This window comes from Heptranchias perlo, chromosome 16 (genome assembly GCF_035084215.1).
Source record: "Heptranchias perlo isolate sHepPer1 chromosome 16, sHepPer1.hap1, whole genome shotgun sequence".
Classification (NCBI taxonomy): Eukaryota; Metazoa; Chordata; class Chondrichthyes; order Hexanchiformes; family Hexanchidae; genus Heptranchias; species Heptranchias perlo.
In genome coordinates this window covers 54,801,179-54,825,967 of record NC_090340.1, presented here as the reverse complement: position 1 = coordinate 54,825,967, position 24,789 = coordinate 54,801,179, and the positions used below count along the sequence as shown (strand labels likewise).

The 24,789-nt window shown below is 43.1% G+C and overlaps 1 protein-coding gene across 1 annotated transcript; it reads left to right on the top strand.

The window, feature by feature from the left end:
- Positions 1-1,191: 1,191 nt before the first annotated feature.
- Positions 1,192-3,027, top strand: mplkip (M-phase specific PLK1 interacting protein). Its single transcript, XM_067998143.1, has 2 exons — positions 1,192-2,114; positions 2,255-3,027. The coding sequence occupies exon 1, from the start codon at positions 1,426-1,428 to the stop codon at positions 2,044-2,046; it is 621 nt and encodes a 206-aa protein (XP_067854244.1). The 5' UTR covers positions 1,192-1,425; the 3' UTR covers positions 2,047-2,114; positions 2,255-3,027.
- The last annotated feature ends 21,762 nt before the right edge of the window (positions 3,028-24,789 follow it).

Sequence of the window (24,789 nt, the reverse complement as noted above, 5' to 3'; positions counted from 1 at the left end):
ACTGAATGGATGGTATTAATGGCAACGAAGTCCACGAGCTCCTCACTCCGATTGTTGGAGGTGAGGGTGATTTACATGGGAAGTTTCCATGATATAGGAAGTTATTATGGAAAAAGTTGACAGAAAAGTATGACAAAAATGTGACAATCAAATTTTGTGTACCAGAAGTACATGGAGATGTAAGATTTTTTAATATGTTATTGATTGTAAGACTATATTCTGTCTTACATACTATGATGCTCCTAACATTACAGAACATTCTTGTCCCACTGTGAGCAACATTAAGAGGCAGAGGTCCCCTAGTCGCAAATGAAGTTCAGGAGAAGATTCTCACGTAAAACTATCATTTTCCTCCTGATGCTGAGACCTGCTGTGCCTTTCTACCTTTTTCTACTGTTATTTCAGATTTCCAAGATCTGCAGTTTTTCTTTATTATTATTATTATTATTATTATTTTATTATTAGTCTTAAACCACCGCTATTGTTTACCAGTTACTGAAAATCCCACCGTACGAGTGCTACCTAGTCACAGGTTGTGACTGGAATATATCACCTATAGTAAGAGCGATTATTTATGGATGACTTGGAGTTTCATTATGTTTGCTTATGACTAACGTTTGGTGGTGAAAAACACCCACGCCTTAAGAAATCACATTTCCTTTTATGATCAAAAAAAAAATAAGTTTAAAAAGAATTAGATGCACAGTCAAGATGTATAAATCTCTAATTAAAAATTGCAAATAAAAATGCAGGAGACATTTCTAACAGTAGAGCCTGATCATGCCACTTGCCTGTTCATTCATACACCTTGTTTCCACACACGTGCCTCGATTATGAATGATTATTCTTTTTTGAATCTTGAGCATAAAATGTAAATAAAAAAGAAAGCACCTGCTGGTGAGGCCGAGCTGAGGTCATTGTGCTTTGTAGCAGCAGCAGCAGCAGCAGCAACAATAACAACACACCTTGGGTTTGCAGAAGAAGAGCTGGCGCCTTGGAAACCAATCAAAATAGTTACCATGGAAACACCTGCGTTGGCTGCCCCCCGACGTCAAGCGTCGGCTCCGGAGCGTAAAAGACGACGCACGGGCAGTCACCATGGAAACAACCGGGCTGGGTTACCACGAACCTCAGCCCCCCCCTCCTCCTCCTCCTCCTCCTCCGCGGGAGCCATGAGCGGAAATGACGTCGCGGGGAGCCGGAAAAGGTTTCCTCGGGGGGAGGGAGGCTTAGCAAGTGGCGCACGATTCGAGAAGCTTCGACGTGGATCGTGTTGAGAGTAGGCCGCAGATATTTTTGTTAAAAATCCCCCCCCCCCTCCCCCCTCCCCCCGTCTTGCTAAGCTTATAAGTGAGAGGAAAGAGAGGGGGTCGCGTTTGAATGTGGGGTCCGCACTGTGGCTTTTAAAAGCGAGTTTAAGTAGAAATGTTCCGGCCGAATTTTCGGCCGTCGCAGTTCGGCGGAGGGAACACGAGGCCGGGTTTCCGGAGCCCGCCGCCGATGTCGGGCCCGTTCCCCGGTGCGGGGCAGCCCGGCGGCGGCGGAGGTGGTAGCAGTATGTATCCCTGGGGCGTTCAAGGCAACTCTCCCACCCCGCCTTACGGAGCCCGGCACCGAGGTTACGCCAAATCCCCGCAGCAGCCGCCGCCGCCGCCACCGGGTGCGGGCCCGTCGCCCTTTCACCATCAGCACCGCTACAACAGCCCGTCTCCTAATCACCAGCAGCAGAGCTTCACCCCGCGCAACAGCCCCCGGCACCGCGGCCGCTACTCCTCTCCTCCTTACCACCCGCTCTCCCCCGGACAGCAGCAGCAGCACTCCCCCAGCTCGGGGCATCGGAAATACCAGGGCTCGCCCAGGACATCGACACCCTTCGGGGGCGGCGCAGACAAGAGATCTCCGGCGCCCGTGGAGCAGTATTACAAACCTTCGATGCTGGAGGACCCGTGGGCTAACATGGAGCCTGTCTGTGTCTCCGACATCAATCAACAGTACAGCAAAGAACAGACAACCAGTACTGGTAAAAGAGGGAGGTATTTCAGTTAACAGCTTTTTGCAACAAAAAGAAAGGAAAAGAGCAAAAACTTAATATTTTCTTTGTATCTGCGAACTGGGTAAGATAGAATAACTGATCTAGTTCCATTTTTGTCTCTTCCCAACTCGTGAACATTTATCAAGAACTATTGTGGTTCCTACTATAATTGCTTTCCAAAGACAAAGTCTTTTTTTAAAATTTTGATTACATTTTTTGCAGGATCGACTTTTTAAATGAGACCTATTTTTTTACCCACGCACCAGTTTTTTGCAACACATGGGGGCTTGTTGGATGTTACCTAGGAGAGTACAGTACTAACTACTTCAGAACTGGGAAGTGCCTGCTCAGAAGAACTGTTAAAATGTTCTTTAAAATCACCAGCCAGTGAACAGTGACTAATTGTTTTACAGGTGTCCACCACTCCTATGCATTAATGAACAGGTTAGACAACATGTCATCTAATTTTTACTGTAAACCATTGAAATGGTCATTTTTTAAATTTGTCAACTTTTTTAGATTCAAGATAAAAACTGCAATGTTTAATTTTGTATATCCATGTTTCTAGTCATGTGTGTGTATAAATGAAGAAAGAAAATGATTCATATATGAGTTAATAGTGAGATGGTATTTCTTGGGCATGTGCGGTAAAGGTATGAGGTGTACTGGTGTACTTCCTGTTTTCAGTATTTTTGTTCTCAAATAAATTTTTTTTTGGAAAGTGTAGATAAGAACAATTTGAGCAAATCTGAATTCAATTTGGAAACTTTGCGACCTGGGCGTGGTGGTGGGGAGTATAACGATTTGTCCTGGTACTGTAATTACTGCACAAAGTGGCATTTGGTGGCATGTAAACCTACCAGTGCAAATGGAGGAGAATTTTATTATAGTGTAAGAGGAGAAATATTTCTCCTAGTGACATAAATAGCTCTAATTGTCTCTTACCTTGGTATTTATCATAAATAAAGTTTGCCTGATTTGTTTTGTAACTCAGAGCATGGAGAAACTCTGCTCTTCGTTTCATTCAACTCTCAACTGTGGATGGATGTGCATACTTTTAATTCTGCTTGCAAGCAGTCAGGGTTTGATCAGTTGATTCTCTGGAATCTTTTGCTCAGTTACCTTCATGGGTCAGGGAGAATTAGAAGTGCTAACTTTTGCTGTGTTGCCTCTTACTGTGATACCATTCCACCATTCCATGGCTACCTAGCCCAGGAAGTCCGTCATTCTTATGTAAGCCTTGATGGTGAGTTTTGCCAGACTACTTAGCGAGTTCATCACAGGTAAGCCCAATGATGCCTTTGTCTGATGTGTACATATACACACTTTCTGACAGGGGTCATTGGATGGTGACAGTGACAATAGTAATCCCCCCCCCCCCCCCCCCCCCCCCCCCCAAGCCATGGGCATTTAGGCAAACAGTAGTAACCCAACTACTGCTCCATTTGAGATCGTGTGAATGACCACAGACCAGAGCTCGAACTTTGAATTTTGGGGTCTTTATGGGTCAGTACCACATCAAGCACTGCATAATCTTCTTATTGAAAATATTAGCCTGTAGATTTTCATCTCCATTGGAGGTTTTAGTAAAGTTTGGAAATGGCAATTATGATAGTACATGTTGTATGTGAACCAATGGAAGAAGAGAAGATGATGGGTTCAACATCTTTTCCTAATGTTTTATGCAGGCACGCTGTCCAGCAACAGAACACACAATTTCTGCAGCCTCTTAAGAAACACATGCATAAATATGTCAATTAACATCATTTATACTTTAGCCTTATAAGAACAAAAACTTGTACATTAGCACTTTCTAATATTCCTGTCCTTATCAAACAGCACATACTCTGACTTATGTGCCACAGGAATTCCCTAGTAATATAATGAAAACAGTTTGTCCACTGTGTTTCCTGTCACATTCAAACATGTTTTTTTTTACAAAGTATTAAGGAATTCTCCAGAAACGCACCACTCGCCTAGAATATCTACAGCTCTTAATTGGTCTTTGTATGAACTTGCCCTGTTTGTAGTTTTAAAAGGTTATCTACACTTTAGCAGAACAATAATCTTTTAAATGTATAATGTTCTTCTCCTTATAAAACAGCACGTCCTTTGGCTTGCCTTAAGCAGCACCGTGGGAGATTCGTTTGTGTTTAACCGGAATGGTATGTGTAGTGTGCATTTCCTGGCATGCTTCTCCAGTTCCTCAAGTGTCACACTTAAATTTGCATCTCACTTTTTAAACAGGTGGCCATTTGGAATGTACAGAGAAACTCCAGGAACAGAAAAATAGAATGTGTGCAATCTCTTAATTGGTCTTACAAGTCACGGTTAAAAAGACAAATCTAGAGATCTGGCCTGTAGCCTGAATAACAGTTAAACTCTGAATGAACTAATCCAGTGTTTACTCAAAGCAATTAGACTTTGTGGTGTTAAAAGGGCACTGCTTCACTTAACAACAACTTGCATGCATTTATATAGCACCATTAACGTTGTAAAATGTCCCAAGGTACTTCACAGGAGCGTCAAAACAAAATTTGACACTGAACCACAAGGAGATATTAGGACAGATGACCAAAAGCCTTGTCGAAGAGGTAGGGTTTAAGGAGCATCTTAAAGGAGGTGGAGAGATTTAGGGAGGGAATTCCAGAGCTTAAGGCCTAGGTAGCTGAAAGCATAGACTCCAATGGTGGAGCAATTAAAATCGGGAATGTGCAGAGATCTCAGATGATTGTAGGGCTGGAGGAGGCTACAGAAATGGGGTGTGGCCATGGAGGGATTTGAAAACAAGGATGAGAATTTAAAAATAGAGGTGTTGCTGGACTGGTAGCCAATGTAGGTCAGCGAGCACAGGGGTGATGGGTGAACGGGACTTGGTGCGAGTTAGGATATGGGCAGCAGAGTTTTGGATGACTTCAAGTTTATGGAGGGTGGAACATGGGAGGCCGGCCCAGAGAGCATTGGAATAGTCAAGCCTAGAGGTAATAAAGGCTGAGGGTTACAGCAGCATTTAAGCTGAGGCAGGCAGCAGATTAATACATTGTGCATAACATGGTAAAATCTCCTGTCTTTGAATGTTCAATGAGAAGTTCTAAATCTTACATTGTTTTAGTGATTTATTGTTGAGTCCCAAGCAATTTTGTAAGAAATTTTAGAGAGGCAGGGACTGATTAGGAACAGTCAGCATGGTTTTGTGAGAGGAAAATCATGTCTCACGAATTTGATTGAGTTTTTTGAAGGGGTAACCAAGAAGATAGATGAGGGCTGTGCAGTAGACGTGGTCTACATGGACTTCAGCAAAGCCTTTGACAAGGTACCGCATGGTAGGTTGTTACATAAGGTTAAATCTCATGGGATCCAAGGTGAGGTAGCCAATTGGATACAAAATTGGCTTGACGACAGAAGACAGAGGGTGGTTGTAGAGGGTTGTTTTTCAAACTGGATGCCTGTGTCCAGCGGTGTGCCTCAGGGATCGGTGCTGTTATTTGTTATTTATATTAATGATTTGGATGAGAATTTAGGAGGCATGGTTAGTAAATTTGCAGATGACACCAAGATTGGTGGCATTGTGGACAGTGAAGAAGGTTATCTAGGATTGCAACGGGATCTTGATAAATTGGGCCAGTGGGCCGATGAATGGCAGATGGAGTTTAATTTAGATAAATGTGAGGTGATGCATTTTGGTAGATCGAATCGGGCCAGGGCCTACTCCGTTAATGGTAGGGCGTTGGGGAGAGTTATAGAACAAAGAGATCTAGGAGTACAGGTTCATAGCTCCTTGAAAGTGGAGTCACAGGTGGATAGGGTGGTGAAGAAGGCATTCGGCATGCTTGGTTTCATTGGTCAGAACATTGAATACAGGAGTTGGGATGTCTTGTTGAAGTTGTACAAGACATTAGTAATGCCACACTTGGAATACTGTGTACAGTTCTGGTCACCCTATTATAGAAAGGATATTATTAAACTAGAAAGAGTGCAGAAAAGATTTACTAGGATGCTACAGGGACTTCATGGTTTGACATATAGGGAGAGGTTAGACCGACTGGGACTTTTTTCCCTGGAGAGTAGGAGGTTAAGGGGTGATCTTATAGAAATCTATAAAATAATGAGGGGCATAGATAAGGTAGATAGTCAAAATCTTTTCCCAAAGGTAGGGGAGTCTATAACAAGGGGACATAGATTTGAGGTGAGAGATACAAAAGGGTCCAGAGGGGCAATTTTTTCACTCAGGGTGGTGAGTGTCTGAAACGAGCTGCCAGAGGCAGTAGTAGAGGCGGGTACAATTTTGTCTTTTAAAAAGCATTTGGACAGTTACATGGGTAAGATGGGTATAGAGGGATATGGGCCAAGTGCAGGCAACTGGGACTAGCTTAGTGGTATAAACTGGGCGACATGGACATGTTTGGCTGAAGGGCCTGTTTCCATGTTGTAACTTCTATGATTCTAAGTATTTTTAAATTGCTCGCTGCATTTTTTTCAGCTCTCTGAAATGGAGTTTAGTCCAAGAAAATTCGACATGACATGATACTGTTTGTATATAACAGAGGTAGGAAAGAGTCACCAACATAAGTGCTTACAAGTTGGCAAGGTGATTTGTTTGCAATATAGACAGAAAATGCTGGAAAAGTAAAAGTTGATCAAAAATTTTCAATGGTTGTGACAAGGGAGTGCTGATGCTTGTTTTGTCATCCAGTTTTCTCACATTTCTCTTCATTCCATTAAAGGATTAGTGCTAGAAAAAAGTAGAGAGAAAATGAATCTGAGCAAATAGGAGGAAATTAAGAGGAGAAAGTTAGTTGACATTTGAAGCATATCTTCATTTTCATCAGTCTTTGCATTTTCTGTTTGATTTCCAGCATTCATGGTTTTATCTTTGCTTTGTACATTTTGGTAGGATTTTCTAGTCTTGGTTCCATGTAATGCAAATAACTAAATCAGTAAAATGTGAAAATTCTTGTAATTCAATGTTAATGTATTCAATACAAATCCTCTGCTCCATTCTCCTTGTTTCACTGTTTCTGTCTCTGCTCTTTTCTCTTCTGTGTCCTGTACTGGTACGAATCCTCTGCTGGAATGAGGGAAATGTAAGAAAATTGAATGACCAATGTAGTTTCAGTGCTCCCTCATCACAACCATTGCTCACCTGGTACAGTTGAGGACAGTATGGGGAGGACCATGTTGCTGGACCTGTCTCATCTTTGGTTTGGATCAGGTGGTATTTTTGCACTGTTCTGGTGTGTAGCTAGTAAAATATGTAATGAAAATGCCAAGTATGTTCCTAATGTGTGTATGCTTAGAGATTGGGGGGGGGGGGGTGGGTGTCATGATTTCTGTATTGACTTCCTGACCAAAGTGCAGACTTCCAGCCCAGTAAGCAGCTGAGTGGCTTTTCCCCCAGGCTATTACATCGAAACTGCAGCACAGAAACAGGCCATTAGGCCCAACTGGTGTATGCTCGCGTTTATGCCCCACACGAGCCCAGTTACTAGTCTTTGTGCTTGGCAACTGGGAGGTGTGAAGTGATATCGTTTGCATTCAATCATACTTTGCTTGATATGTGTCTCATAGTTGGTCTATAAATTATAGGTTGTGTGGGGGGGGTGGTGATTAATGGAGTGTAAGAAAGACTGATTGTGACAGTGACGTGGGAGTTTGACGCATGTGGAAGAAGCATCTGGGGCTATATTCTGCTTGACAACTGGAGACTATCTCCAGGTACATGGATGGATAAAGGGAAGGTGCTTGAAATATTTAAGTTCATGCTTTTGCATGACATCATAACCCACGAGCAGTGAAGTTGTAAATTGAAAAGTTTATCCTCACAATCTGTAAAGTGAGTATTTCTATTGATGCCATATTTATTTCCATTGAACTTATTTCAAGGGAGAGGATTTTTGTCCCATTTGGTGAAACCTTTGGGACCCTATGTCTAAGTTAAATGCCTTGATAGTGTGAATGAAGGAATGTGGTAACAGGGTGGCTAACTGCTTAGGAGTCTGCTCACGTGGAGGGGTAAACACTGACAATTTGTAACTTTTATGTATTTCTGTGTATGCTGAACATGTGTATCTATGTGTATGTTGGGAACTAATATGAAATATTGCAGTTTGATAATGCAACAGATACTGATTTATATTTTTGGCAAAAAAAACACTTTAAGCTCAATTCTTAATTGGAGATGTCTGTTTTAGACAGCTTGAACCTGTACTTATTTTGAAAGAAGGGAAGTACTTTCAATGTGAGATGGCACGGCTTCATAGCTTGTGGGAATAATCTTAAACTCAGTGTTCAGATGTATGTCTCATTTTTGAATGTCGAACTGTTGGTAAGTGACCCTGGCATTATTCTGGCCACATCCTTCCTATTGCAAGACTGAATAGGAAGACCAGGTAAGGTTTTTTAAAATACATTCATTTTTTTGTGTAAGAAGCGATTCTCATCCAGGAGTTTAATGTCGTTCCTAGCATACATTTCTTGATTATGTCTGAAGCACAAAGTATCTAGAGGTTTCTTTTATACAGAAGAGAATACAACTTGCCTCCTCATGGTCTCACTCAAGGCCCTTCCTTCTCTCCAAGTGATATTCCTCTCAATTCAAGTACTTTGTCCACTAACAAGAATTTTTTTGCAGCACACGGTATACCCAAATTCAAATGGGTGCTGTCAGGCCCGGAAGAATCCTAATATGCCTGATGTTAGCCAATCACTTCCTTTACATCAGAGGCAATGAAATATTTCTTTTGAATCTGATCATTGGGAAATGGCAGAAATGTTCAAATAAACAGTGTAAAATATGCCTGTGTGGTGGTGGACTTCTTCATACAGAGGAATTGACGTTTATAGTACTGGTACAACAGAGGCAGTTCACAAGATCATTATATAAACATGGATGAGGACGATCATTCAGTTCATCCATCCATAAAAACTTTGTTCCCTTATCATGGTCAAATTGTCTTCAAGGATTCCAAGGTTTTTGTTCCCATAACCGTACCTGGAACTTCATGACAAGTGTGGATCAGGTTATGTGAGAAGAACGTCCTGATGTCAGTCCTAAATTTGCCTTTTGTCAGTTTTGCTGTCATGATTTAATATAGTATTCAGCAAAGATAATTATCTTTTTGAGTTGTTTTTTGGTCATTGTTCAAGACTGAAGCACCCAAATTTTTTTTGTCACCAACATTGGATATACTACACAAGCTCAAGTCTGAGCAGAGCATTACAAAGAATGTACAGCACAGAAACAGGCCATTAGGCCCAACAGGTTCATGCCGGTATTTATGCTCCACACAAACCTCCTTCCAACCCAATCAACATATCCTTCTATTCCTTTCTCCCTCATGCACTTACCAGCTTTCCCTTAAATGCATCTATGCTAATCGCCTCAACTACTCATTGTTATAGTGAGTTCCACATCCTTACCACTCTCTGGGTGAAGCAGTTTCTCCTGAATTCCCTATTGGATTTGTTAGTGACTGTCTTATATTTATGGCCCCTAGTTCTGGTCTCCCCCGCAAGTGGAAATATCTTCTCTACGTCTACCCTATTAAACTCTTCCATAATCTTAAAAACCTCTATCAAGTCACCCCTCAGTCTTCTCTTTCCTAGAGAAAAGAGCCCCAGCCTGTTCAGTCTTTCCTGATGAGTATAACCTCTCATTTCTGATATAATCCTAGTAAATCTTTTTTGCACCTTCTCCAGTGCCTCTCTTTTTTTATATAGTGTGAAGACCAGAACTGTTCGCAGTACTCCCAAGTGTGGTCTAACCAAGCTTCTGTACAAGTTTAACATAACTTCTCTGCTTTTCAATTCTGTCCCTCTAGAAATTAACCCCAGTGCTTGATTTGCTTTTTTTGGCCTTATTAATCTGCATCGCTACTTTGTAATTTGTGTATCTGTACCCCTAAATCCCTCTGTTCCTGTAACCCATTTAGGCTCTTATTTTCCAAGGAGTATGTTGCCTCATTACCCCTACTGAAATGCACCACCTCGCACTTGTCTATATTGAAATTCATTTACCAATTACACACCCATTCTGCAAGTTTATTAATGTCTTCCTGTATTTTGTCGCAGTCATTCTCAGTATTAACTATACCACCCCCCCACCCCCCCCCCCCAAATTTGTTGTCGCCTGCAAATTTTGAAATTGTACTACCAATTCCCAAGTCCAAATCGTTTATGTATATGGTGAACAAAAGTGGTCCCAGCACCGATCCTTGTGGAACACAACTTCCCACCTTTTGTCAGTTTGAGTAACTACCTATAACCCCTATATTGTACTGTATTGTTTTAACATGACATTCTCTGACTTCTTTCAAAGCGTTGGTACAGACATGATGGGCCGAAATGCCTCCTGTGGTGTACAATTCTATGATTATTGATTTAGCAATATAGTTCAACACTTTGCTTATTTAATCACTCTGCTTATTAAAGTAATTTTATGTAAAGTGTATTGAGCTATTTGAGAGATTTGCTATACAAAAGCAGGCCTTTTTCTTCAATTTGCTTTTATTGGTGCTCCCACAGCGACTGAATTTGCTAATTGCCAAGTTTATGAACACCCCATATCTTTCAATGTGACCCATGACACCTTTCATAGAGGATGAACATATGACCCACATCTTTTCTGATGTGCAGTGGTTACGATACTGGACTAACAACCCAGATGTGGAGATGCCGGTGATGGACTGGGGTTGACAATTGTAAACAATTTTACAACACCAAGTTATAGTCCAACGATTTTATTTGAAATTTACAAGCTTTGAGGTTTCCTCCTTCCTCAGGTAAATGTCAGGAACTCCTCGAAGCCTACGCATTTATAAATCACACAACAATACATGGTGATTACAGATAGTCTTTGCAACTGCCCGTTGCCAAGGCAATCACCGTGTTCAGACAGAGAGGTGTTACCTACAGAGCCCCCAAATATAGTCAACAAAAAAAAACAAACAGAAAAAAGAAAAAAAGAGAGGCAGAAACATCTTTTTTTCTGTTTTTTCTTTTTTCTGTTTTTTTTTTGTTGACTGTATATTCGGGGGCTCTGTAGGTAACACCTCTCTGTCTGAACACGGTGATTGCCTTGGCAACGGGCAGTTGCAAAGACTATCTGTAATCACCATGTATTGTTGTGTGATTTATAAATGCGTAGGCTTCGAGGAGTTCCTGACATTTACCTGAGGAAGGAGGAAGCCTCCGAAAGCTTGTAAATTTCAAATAAAATTGTTGGACTATAACTTGGTGTTGTAAAATTGTTTACAATTAACAATCCAGAGATCATGAGTTCAATCTCACAGTGGCAAGTTGTAAAATTAAATTTAATAAATAAGACCCAAAATAATGCCACTAAACCTACAGGATTGCTGTGAAAATCCAACTTTTCAGGGAAGAGAGCTTATTTCCCACCTGCACTCAGTCTGGCCAACTATGCCCTCTTAAATGGCTGAGCAAGTAATAAGAAAACATAGGGTGGTTGTTGATATAAGCATTCCTATCAGCCCAGTTGACCTTGCAAAGAGTTCCTCACTAACAGCTAGAGACTGATGGACAGCTGTCCCACAGATGAATGGACTATCAACCTGACATAGTCACACTCACAATATCATAATCTATCAGTCAATATTCCAGACTCCTCTGTAACCATCCTGTGGTACTAGCAGGATAGACATATCAGAGGTGTGGGTATAATACTGCCGTGGGGTGGGAGAGGCTCTGGAGACTAACATTTGATTCTGGACTTCGTGGAGTCTTGTGGCTTGAGGTCAAACAAGTCATGGAAATGTACTGTTGATGACCTCCTGGTCCCCTCAACTGATAAATTGGTGGTACTCCATTATGAATACTAATTGGAAGGAAATACTGAGGGAAACAAAGTGACGATGTACTTTGGTGGACTTCAGTGTCCACTCAAAAGTAACTCAATCGTTCCCCTAGAGACATAGCTGCCAGACAAGGCCTACATCTGGTGAGGGAACCAATATGAGGGAACAGCCTACTTGACCTTGTGTTTGTTAACCTATCTGTGATTGACATATGTTCACAATTGCATTGGTAGGAGAGACCATCCATGAGGTGCATCCACAGTAGTATAATTATATGCCGCAATAATCTGTAGCCTAGCACATCCCTCACACCTCGCATGACTATCAAGCTGGGGAATCAACCATGGTTCAATGAAGAGTGTAGACAGGCATGGTAGGAGCAGCACTGGGCATAGAATGAGGTACCAACCTAATGAAGCTGCAGCTCTGAGGTACCAGCATGCTAAACAACAAAATCATTTCTAGAGGAATGAAATTGAAAATCAGAGGAGTTATGTTATACTTGTATAGAACCTTGATTAGACAACACTTGGAGTACTGTGAACAGTTCTGGTCTCCATATTATAAAAAAGATATAGAGGCAGTGGAGAAGGTGCAAAAAAGATTTACTAGGATGACACCAGAACAGAGGCTATACCTATCAGAAAAGATTGAACAGGCTGGGGTTCTTTTCTGTAGGAAAGAGAAGACCGAGGGTGACCTGTTCGAGATCTTTAAGATTATGAAAGGGCTTGGTAAAGAAGATGTTTCCACTTGTTGGAGAGACCAGAACAAGGGGCCATAAAAAAAAGTTACCAATAAATCCAATAGGGAATTCAGGAGAAACGTCTTTACCCAGAGAGTGGTTAGAATGTGGAACTCGCTACCACAATGAGTAGTTGAGGCAGCTAGCAAAATTTCATTTAAGGGGCAGCTAGATAAACACATGAGGGAGAAAGAAATAGAAGGGTATGTTGATAGGGTTAGATGAAGCAGGGAGGGAGGAGGCTCGTTTGGAGCATAAACACTGATATGGACCTGTTGGGCCGAATGGCCTGTTTCAGTGCTGTATGTTCTATGTAGCATGCTTATTGATTGAGCTAACCTGTGGATCAGAGAGGAAAGCTCTCTAGTCCTGCCATATCCAGTCAAGGATGGTGATGGATAATCTGGCAACTCACGGGAGGCGGAAGCTGCGATCATCCTTGTTCTCAACCATGGTAGAGTCTAGCACATGAAGATAAGAGACAAGGTTGCAATGTTTGCAAGAATTCACCACAATTCTCCATTTCCTCCCTCTTGTCCATCCTCAGTAGTGATAATGGGTTGAGATATTTTTGACTAATTGACAATAAGTTGTCAATAAGTTTTACCATACGGACTGCAGCGGTTCAAGAAGGCGGCTCACCACCACCTTCTCAAGGGCAATTAGGGATGGGCAATAAATGCTGGCCTTGCCAGCAACACCCACATCCCATGAACGAATAAAAACAAAAGTAGTCAAAAAACGGTTGTCCTGGAGATCTATTAACCCTAGAGGCTATGAACCCACCGATTTGAAGGCTTTCCATTCCCTTTTGCTCGCCCTCTGAAATGAACTTAGTCTGCCCAACTGTTAATTTATCAGAGCTCACAGCCAACTGTCACTGGCAGCTCGCTCTTGTTACTCATTGGGTGTGAGAGAAGAGGAAGTACACCCACCTATACTGACTCCCAGGACACCGTTCTGCAAATCACCTGGAGACTGTCCATACTTTGGCACAATGCTCTGGTGTTCTATGCTCAGAGATTGACAACTCGTCTTTTCGAGGAAATTGCCATATTCCCTTTCCCCTTCAAAAACAAAGTCCAAGGGGATAGAGTACATTTTCACCAACGAATCATAGCCCAACACAATTGTTCAGCGGGTGTTTCATATTATCAGGATATACAGAATTGTGGGGACCATGGCTGTTTCAGGCAGACCACCAAAATGATGAGACAGCATTGGTTGCCAAGGAATCAAACTTTTATTTTAAAACCAAGTGCTGTAGTGGCAGCATATTCCAGAATGTAATGGGATAACTCAGTAATAAAGTGAACATTGATTCTAATATGTCAATATTATAATATATTCTTGAAATAAATGTCTTCCTTTAATGTGCACTTCCTGCAAGCTAACTCAATTCCTGTTGCACTTCCCCCTTCACAGTTAGTTGATAACATTCCTATCCTGCAGAGAATGGCATGGGAGATCTGGTAATATGTTTTATGTATTGACATTTTAATTAAACTTTTTTTTATTGGGTTATTGAGAACACGTTCACATTTCATGAAAACATACATTTGTCTGGATTTACATATTTTTTGAAGCCTTGCATGATTTAAGGAGACATTCATATAGATATTTTGAGGTAATTGTACCTTAAAATTTATCATAGTAGGTACAGCACAGGAGATGGCCATTCAGCCCATCGTGCCTGCCTTTTGAAAGAGCTATCTAATTAGTCCTATTCCCCTGCTCTTTTCCCATAGCCATGCAAATTTTTTCCCTTTTGAAAGTTACTATTGAATCTGCTTCCACCACCCTTTCAGGAAGTGTATTCCAGATCATTACAATTCACTGCATTTAAAAAAAACTCTTCTCACCTCTGGCTCTTCTGCCAATCACCTTAAATCTGCGTCCTCTGGTAACCACCTTTTCAGCCACTGGAAACAGTTTTTCCTTACTACTCTGCCAAAACCGTTCATGATTTTGAACATCTCTATTAAATCTCCTCTTCTAAGGAGAACAGCCCCAGCTTCTCCAGTCTCTCCACATAACTGAAGTCCCTCATCCCAGGCACCATTCTAGTAAATCTCTTCTGCACCCTCTCTAATGCCTTGACATCCTTCCTAAAGTGTTATGCCCAGAATTAAGCACAATACTCAAGCTGAGACCTAACTAGAGTTTTATAAAGATTTCGCATAACTATCTTGCTTTTGTACTCTTAAGCCTCTATTAATAAAGCCCAGGACCCTAAATGTTTTTTTAACAGCCTTCTCAACTTGTCCTGCCACCTTCAAAGATTTGTATATGTGCAACCCGAGGTCTCTCTGTTCCTGCACTCCCTTTAAAATTGTACCATTTAGTTTATATTGCCTCTCCTCATTCTTCCTACCAAAATGCATCACTTCACGCTTCTCTGTGTTAAATTTCATCTGCCATGTGTCTGCCCATTTCACCAGTCTATGTTCTCTTGAAGTCTGTTACTACCCTCCACATTGTTTACTACATTTCCGAGTTTCACATCATCTGAAAACTTTGAAATTATACCCAAGTCCAGGTCATTAATATATATCTAAGAGTAGTGGTCCTAATACTGACCTCTGGGGAGCACAACTCTATACTTCCAGTTTGAAAAACAACCGTTTGCCGCTACTGTCTGCTTTCTGTCCCCTAGCCAATTTTGTATCCACGCAGCCACTGTCCCTTTAATCCCATGGACTTTACTTTTGCTAACTAGTCTATTATGTGGTACGTTATCAAATGCCTTTTGAAAGTCCATATAGACAACATCAACCACACCACCTTCATCAACCCTCTCTCAAAGTTTCCCCACCACCGACGTTAGGCTGATGGCCTGTAATTGCTGGGTTTATCCCCCTCCTTTTTTGAACAGGGGTGTAACATTTGCAGTCCTCCAGCACCTAAGGAGGATTGGAAGATTGTGGCCAGAGCCGCTGCAATTTCCACCCTTCCCTCAGTAACCTAGGATGCATTCCGTGTGACTTTCTATTTTGAGTACTGCCAATCATTTAAGTTTTTTACTCGTTCACGGGATGTGGGCGTCGCTGGCGAGGCCAGCATTTATTGCCCATCCCTAATTGCCCTCGAGAAGGTGGTGGTGAGCCGCCGCCTTGAACCGCTGCAGTCCGTGTGGTGACGGTTCTCCCACAGTGCTGTTAGGAAGGGAGTTCCAGGATTTTGACCCAGCGACAATGAAGGAACGGCGATATATTTCCAAGTCGGGATGGTGTGTGACTTGGAGGGGAACGTGCAGGTGGTGTTGTTCCCATGTGCCTGCTGCCCTTGTCCTTCTAGGTGGTAGAGGTCGCGGGTTTGGGAGGTGCTGTCGAAGAAGCCTTGGCGAGTTGCTGCAGTGCATCCTGTGGATGGTGCACACTGCAGCCACAGTGCGCCGGTGGTGAAGGGAGTGAATGTTTAGGGTGCTGGATGGGGTGCCAATCAAGCGGGCTGCTTTATCTTGGATGTTGTCGAGTTTCTTGAGTGTTGTTGGAGCTGCACTCATCCAGGCAAGTGGAGAGTATTCCATCACGCTCCTGACTTGTGCCTTGTAGATGGTGGAAAGGCTTTGGGGAGTCAGGAGGTGAGTCAGTCGCCGCAGAATACCCAGCCTCTGACCTGCTTTCGTAGCCACAGTATTTATATGGCTGGTCCAGTTAAGTTTCTGGTCAATGGTGACCCCCAGGATGTTGATGGTGGGAGATTCGGCGATGGTAATGCCGTTGAATGTCAAGGGGAGGTGGTTAGACTCTCTCTTGTTGGAGATGGTCATTGTCTGGCATTTGTCTGGCACGAATGTTACTTGCCACTTATGAGCCCAAGCCTGGATGTTGTCCAGGTCTTGCTGCATGCGGGCTCGGACTGCTTCATTATCTGAGGGGTTGCGAACGGAACTGAACACTGTGCAGTCATCAGCGAACATCCCCATTTCTGACCTTATGATGGAGGGAAGGTCATTGATGAAGCAGCTGAAGATGGTTGGGCCTTGGACACTGCCCTGAGGAACTCCTGCAGCAATGCCCTGGGGCTGAGATGATTGGCCTCCAACAACCACTACCATCTTCCTTTGTGCTAGGTATGACTCCAGCCACTGGAGAGTTCTCCCCCGATTCCCATTGACTTCAATTTTACTAGGGCTCCTTGGTGCCACACTCGGTCAAATGCTGCCTTGGTGTCAAGGGCAGTCACTCTCACCTCACCTCTGGAATTCAGCTCTTTTGTCCATGTTTGGACCAAGGCTGTAATGAGGTCTGGAGCCGAGTGGTCCTGGCGGAACCCAAACTGAGCATCGGTGAGCAGGTGCCGCTTGATAGCACTGTCGACGACACCTTCCATCACTTTGATGATGATTGAGAGTAGACTGATGGGGCGGTAATTGGCCGGATTGGATTTGTCCTGCTTTTTGTGGACAGGACATACCTGGGCAATTTTCCACATTGTCGGGTAGATGCTAGTGTTGTAGCTGTACTGGAACAGCTTGGCTAGAGGCGCAGCTAGTTCTGGAGCACAAGTCTTCAGCACTACAGCTGGGATGTTGTCGGGGCCCATAGCCTTTGCTGTATCCAGTGCACTCAGCCGTTTCTTGATATCACGTGGAGTGAATCGAATTGGCCGAAGACTGGCTTCCGTGATGGTGGGGATATCGGGAGGAGGCTGAGATGGATCATCCGCTCGGCACTTCTGGCTGAAGATGGTTGCAAACGCTTCAGCCTTGTCTTTTGCACTCACGTGCTGGACTCCGCCATCATTGAGAATGGGGATGTTTGCAGAGCCTCCTCCTCCCGTTAGTTGTTTAATTGTCCACCACCATTCACGACTGGATGTGGCAGGACTGCAGAGCTTTGATCTGATCCGTCGGTTGTGGAATCGCTTAGCTCTGTCTATAGCATGTTGCGTCCGCTGTTTAGCATACATGTAGTCCTGAGTTGTAGCTTCACCAGGTTGGCACCTCATTTTTAGGTATGCCTGGTGCTGCTCCTGGCATCCTCTTCTACACTCCTCATTGAACCAGGGTTGATCCCCTGGCTTGTTGGTAATGGTAGAGTGAGGAATATGCCGGGCCATGAGGTTACAGATTGTGCTGGAATACAATTCTGCTGCTGATGGCCCACAGCGCCTCATGGATGCCCGTTTTTGAGCTGCTAGATCCATTCTGAATCTATCCCATTTAGCACAGTGGTAGTGCCACACAACACGTTGGATGATGTCTTCAGTGCGAAGACGGGACTTCATCTCCACGAGGACTGTGCGGTGGTCACTCCTACCAATACTGTCATGGACAGATGCATTTGTGACAGGTAGATTGGTGAGGACGAGGTCAAGTAAGTTTTTCCCTCGTGTTGGTTCGCTCACCACCTGCCGCAGGCCCAGTCTAGCAGCTATGTCCTTCAGGACTCGGCCAGCTCGGTCAGTAGTGGTGCTACCGAGCCACTCTTGGTGATGGACATTGAAGTCCCCCACCCAGAGTACATTTTGTGCCCTTGCTACCCTCAGTGCTTCTCAACATGGAGGAGGACTGATTCATCAGCTGAGGGAGGACGGTAGGTGGTAATCAGCAGGAGGTTTCCGTGCCCATGTTTGACCTGATGCCATGCGATTTCATGGGGTCCAGAGTCAATGTTGAGGACTCCCAGGGCTACTCTCTCCTGACTGTATATCACTGTACCGCCACCTCTGGTGGGTCTGTCCTGCCGGTGGGACAGGACATACCCAGGGATGGTGATGGAAGAGTCTGGGACGTTGGCTGAAAGGTATGATTCTGTGAGTATGGCTATGTCAGGCTGTTGCTTGACTAGTCTGTGGGACAGCTCTCCCAATTTTGGCACAAGTCCCCAGATGTTAGTAAGGAGGACCTTGCAGGGTCGACTGGGCTTGGTGTTTTGCCGTTGTCGTGTCCGGTGCCTAGTGGTCCGTCCGGTTTTATTCTTATTATGACTTTTCGTAGCAAGATTTTACAACTGAGTGGCTTGCTAGGCCATTTCAGAGGGCAATTAAGAATCAACCACATTGCTGTGGGTCTGGAGTCACATATAGGCCAGACCGGGTAAGGGCGGCAGGCTTCCTTCCCTAAAGGACATTAGTGAACCAGATGGGTTTTTACGACAATCCGGTAGTTTCATGGCCATCATTACTGATACTAGTATTTTAATTCCAGATTTTTATTTAATTAATTGAATTTAATTAATTAATTGAATTTAAATTCACCAGCTGCCGTGGCGGGATTTGAACTCATGACTCTGGATTTTAGTCCAGGCCTCTGGATTACTAGCCCAGTAACATAACCACTATGCTACCGTACCTCCTCTTTATCTATTTTTATTCTGTCCAATATAGCTACTACCTTCTTTACTGCTACAATGGCAGCGTCCTCTTTAGTGAAGACTGAGTATTCATTTAGTGCCTCAACCATGCCCTCTGCCTCCACAAGAAGATCTTTTTTTTTGTCCATAATCGGTCCCACGTTTCCTTTGACTACCCTTTTACTATATATGTTTATAAAAGACTTTTGGGTTCCCTTTTATGTTAGCCGCAAATCTATTCTCATACTCTCTCTTTGCCCTTCTTATTCCCTTTTATAGATCTCCTCTGTACTTTCTGTATTCAGCCTGGTTCTCTGCTGTATTATGAACCTTACATTCGTCACACACGTTTTACGAGACCACATTCCCATACATAGTTCATGAAATCACTGCATATCCTGATTGCATGGTGCCTCCGGGGGGAGTGTATCCCATATTGGGCTGCTTGCACTAGGAGAAATGTGAGTTAGGGAGCCAAGAGTCCTGGGCTCTGAGGTTAGTTCACTTTGAGGGCAATGGAGAGGGGTACTGAATACTGGTGGTTATGTTGGTTGAGATTACTGCTTCTCATGACCAGTGGGTGGATTGCGGTAAGTAGTGTTGCCAACTTTGGACGTAGCCCTGGAGGTTTCATCACATGACCTCCCACCTCCAACTGCTGCGCCTGGTCAAACAGCCTTTTTTCCTCATTTTCAATATTTTTTGTAACTAATAAACAGAAACGTTCAAAGAAAATGAAAAAGACGCATAATTTTTTTTAATGCCCCTATGATTTTTCCTCCCGAGTTGCTGGCAGCAGTGTCCAGGAGATTAACCTTCAAGTCCTGGATGCTGATACAGAGGGGTGGAATTTATGGAGCATATACGATGAGCGATTGCATGATTTTTGAATTGGTCTTCTTGCAGATGGTGCTGTTTCGGGCCTGACTCCACTTCATTTGCCATTCTACCTCCCATCATGTTTGGCTGAGGTCATGATCTCAGGCAACATTCGGGTTTGATGTCCTGTTTTTGGTCATGGAAGGCTGAATAGCACACAGCATTCTTGTTTGTCGGCTCCCATTCGTGACTTGCGAGAAGGTGACTTTTAAAATTAATTTGTGAGAAGCTGCCGCCATTGCGAAGCTATCAATATTTTCTCATACGCTGGTCTAATGTTCTATGCATTTTACCCTTTGGTTTATCTTAATTTGTCTGGTCCTGACCCCAACTGCACAAGGGCACGTCCTTGATTATGTAATAAATCGGCAATGAATTAAACTAAAGATATTGCCAGAACAACCAGATTGTCTTCTCCACCCCACCCCCCCCTCCAAATTATTCATTTCTCCAAGGCTGCTTTAATTCATTGCTCTCTGCCAGAAGTCTGCATTTATATTGAATCGTGCACCCGCTCTCAACTGAGTTTAATTTTATCCAATTCTCCCTAAGGCGCTTTTGCTAGAAGTGCATGTATATATTCGTTTATTGCCATGCTGACCCCATCTCATTCTCCCCCTATGGTTGCTTTTATTTTAATTCAGTTGCCAGGATCCTGACTTAATTTAACTGCTGACCCTATCCCTATTTCACGCTGCTTCTTTGTTTCTACATTTTAACTAATTTGTTACTGCCGAAAGAGGAATTGAAATTGTTTTTACAACTTAATAAATGTGTAGTTATTTCTTGTACATTTTTTAACCTAGTGCTTCATGCAGCGCTCATGAGGAAGCTGTGATGTGGAGATGCCGGTGATGGACTGGGGTTGACAATTGTAAACAATTTTACAACACCAAGTTAACTGGGGCTGATCTCTGCCCAATTCAATGCTCTGACACCTAGCCTACCCAAGTTTGAGGTATAACAGAAAATAAAACTCAGCCCCAGTAAGCCTTCAGAGGGAAGTGATAGAGAATAGAGGGAACGTGACAAGGTTATGCTATACCCATGAATACTCGATGCTGGTACTCGGTACCTGAGCTTCCTATGCTCTATGCTGCCCCTCTATTCAAATGAAAGCTCATGTCCCAGTGAACCTCCATGTAGCAAGTTCCCAGTCTCAGCTTTGCAAAATGGGTAGTTGGTTTCCAGCAGGGAGAAAAGCAAGTGTCTCTGGATGTGTTTATACACAGAGTTAGAGAGCGAGAGCATTCTGAACCATGAAAGAAAACAGTTTGTGCCAAAAGATTCATCTCCATTTGGGTCTTCGCCATCATTGAAATAAATGAGAACGATCAAAACACCCTTCTCACTGCATTCCCAAATGTCAATGTCCAGGATAAAATTGGCATCCACCAGGATTTCCAGATACAGAAATGAACTGACAACTGGATCAAGCGCCTCATGACTTCTAATCAATACCTTCAAGATTCAGACAAGTGCTCCCACAGCTTCCTCATGTAAACAATTTTACAACACCAAGTTATAGTCCAGCAATTTTATTTTAAATTCACAAGCTTTCGGAGATTTTCTCCTTCCTCAGGCAAACATTTGGTGGATGCCAATTTTATCCTGGACATTGACATTTGGGAATGCAGTGAGAAGGGTGTTTTGATCGTTCTCATTTATTTCAATGATGGCGAAGACCCAAATGGAGATGAATCTTTTGGCACAAACTGTTTTCTTTCATGGTTCAGAATGCTCTCGCTCTCTAACTCTGTGTATAAACACATCCAGAGACACTTGCTTTTCTCCCTGCTGGAAACCAACTACCCATTTTGCAAAGCTGAGACTGGGAACTTGCTACATGGAGGTTCACTGGGACATGAGCTTTCATTTGAATAGAGGGGCAGCATAGAGCATAGGAAGCTCAGGTACCGAGTACCAGCATCGAGTATTCATGGGTATAGCATAACCTTGTCACGTTCCCTCTATTCTCTATCACTTCCCTCTGAAGGCTTACTGGGGCTGAGTTTTATTTTCTGTTATACCTCAAACTTGGGTAGGCTAGGTGTCAGAGCATTGAATTGGGCAGAGATCAGCCCCAGCTGATCTCTGCCCATTTTGTCAGCTATTCAAGTGGGGGTTGGAGTGGGCAATGGTAGTTCCCATCTGAAATAAGCAGGAGCTTTATTTAAATATGGAAATGGGTGTGGAGATGTTAGAAAAGTATGCACAGGATATCAGTCTGTGCGGGATGTCATGTATAAACTGAACAGTTCATTTAAAGCTTACAGTAATATGAAGAGAAATGTTTTTAGACTATTTAAAATTTTTTTGTTAGCATTTGAGTTCTCATGAGCCAATTGGTTTAAAAAAAAAATACCCATTGTACTGCTACTGCCATCGATGTCTTTCCCAATGGGCAAACGCCTATCTGAACTGTTTGGAAGAGGAGGGTCAATGAAGGGATGCCAGGAAGGTAAGGGTGCATGAAAGATGCTCTGTGCCCACCCACCAATGTTTGCACACCTGCAGATAGAGGGGAATATACACCTCACTCTGCAGATAGCCTGGCACTGTAAATGATTATGAAAATGAATTTACCCAGGAGAATTGAATGCTATTAGCACTTTGCCATTCTGGTGAGATTTGCACAATTTCTTGTGGTGGCTTCTATTCCCAAAGGAAGCTGAAATAGCAGACCCAATGGCACTTCCAGGTCTGACTAACTGTAATATTGGTTGTTTCCTCAGAAGCAAAGCAGCCTAATCACATTGTCCTGCTTTCAATGGCAATGCGAAAAGGCATGCCAGGGTGATCAACAACCAGTATAGCTTGATTGGCTACACTGATTGCTGCCAACCATTCTGAAGACTGCACAGTCATGGAAGGCAGGTGTGCTGAAGAAACTGTCTTCACAAAGTCTGGGCCATCAGAGAGCTGTGCCAGCCACCATGAGTCATAATGCAGGCACATCCAGTGACTAATGATCAGCTGTGACCTGAAACTTGGATCCACCTCCTTGCAGGCATGCTGCAGTATTGATTTATGGGGATAGTGCCATGGAGAGGTACAAAGGACCACTATCCTTATAATCACCTCATGCGATACCACCTTCACTTCAGTAGCTGTGAAATAGGGTAGCATGCTGGGTTGCTTTGTCTCTTGCCCATAGACTCATGCTGCACCTTATAGATTTCCTTTTCCTTCACTATTGTCTGCCACTTCTTTGCTCCTGTCCCTTTAGCATTGCCAAAGTCTACCTGGTACTGTAAATGATTATGAAAATGAATTTACCCAGAAGAATTGAGTGATATTTGCACTTTGCCATTCTGGTGAGATTTGCACAATTTCTTAACCATTTAGAGCTGACAGGCACCAATACATCAAAATTGGCCCCAATTATCTCAATTTCCCATAGAAGCCATTCTTGTGCTTTTTACAAGTGACAGTGCCAAAACGTACCAAGTTTGGTGCTGTGAGTCCATGTCACCAGAAACTGGATTGAAATTCCCAAGTTGCTACAACCAGCCAGGAGTGAAGACTTCCATTCTGTTCATCTGAGCTGGATTCAAACCCAAGCCACAAAGGTGAAAGGGATGCTGTGGTAACTTGTGGCACTTAGTCTATCTACATGCCTATGAATTTTTGTGTTTATTAAGGTGAAGGATGTCAGTGCTAGAGAATGGAATACTTTTGCATTTGCCATCCAGTGTCAACTTACAGGTTGACTATAATAGAGGTTGGAGGCAGAGCAAAACTCCAGCTAATCTCTACTTTGCCAACCTCCAGGAACATACAAACAATGATGGACAGAAAAACACCCTCTGGTCCATCCTATCAGTCCCACAAAGCTGCGATGTCTTCTGCATCACAATATATACACTCCTCACCCCGTCCGAAAGCTGTGTGATTGCCCGAGAGTTGCGCAAAACCAGATAAAAATCCAGGCCAATTTGGGGGAGAAAAATCTGGGAAATTCCTCTCCGAACCCCTTGGGCGATTGAAACTAGTCCAGGAGATTAAACCAGCCCTGATAATGTCATGCAGTACCTACCTTTTGTACAAGGTGATCTCTGCCCTGCCAGAAACAGATCCTGCTCTACTCTCTACCAACCATTCCTATAGTTGAGAATGATTTGCAGTGAATTGTGAGTGGTTTGTGCGGTGGACATATGGTTGAATCTGCATGAAATTGATGAAATAACACCCTTACAGTTAACAAAGGTGATACTTTTTCACACTGCTGATATGAGAAAGGCCCCTGCAATGAAATGACAGCAAAACTCATTGCACATATTTTACAATACAAGTGCATTAAAAGCCATAGGAAAGCATGTACGTTGTGAGGAAAATTATTTTGTGGTAAACATCACCCCAGGAAAATTATGTATAGAATGGAAATGAATTGACATCAAAGTTGATGTTCAAATGACCACCTAAACCATGTGAACAAAGCTGTTCTTGCTACTTTTGAAAGTCAAAATTTAGGACAGGCTTTTAAAATCCAGACAGCAGAGAGGCCAATAAGTAGGAGGCATAGATTTAAAGTAATTGGTAGAAGGATTAGAGGGGAGCTGAAGAAAATTTTTTTTCACCCAGAGGGTGGTGGGGGTCTCGAACTCACTACCTGAAAGGATGGTAGAGGCCAAAACCCTCATCGCATTTTAAAAAGTACTTGGATGTGCACTTGAAGTGCCATAACCCACGAGGCTATGGACCAAGTGCTAGAAAGTGGGATTAGGCCGGGTAGCTCTATTTTGACCAGCACAGACATGATGGGCCGAGTGGCCTCTTTCTGTGCGGTAAATTTTCTATGTTGTAAATGGTCCTACCGAGTTTAGTATTTGAAGACCTGATGCAATTCGGAATGACATTGACGGGAAAGAATTGATACTTGGTTTCTTCCTAATTTGGAAGGCAGTTGTTTACAATATATTACTTTGTCTCTGGAAAGTTGCTGTCTTAATATGGAAATGCAATCTAGGATACCGTTTTCAGTGAGTGGAGAGTCAAGAGATACATTTTTTTTTCAAT

Bases quoted from the DNA above. Each gene is read 5' to 3' on its own strand.
- mplkip (XM_067998143.1), top strand. From the start codon at position 1,426: ATGTTCCGGCCGAATTTTCGGCCGTCGCAGTTCGGCGGAGGGAACACG.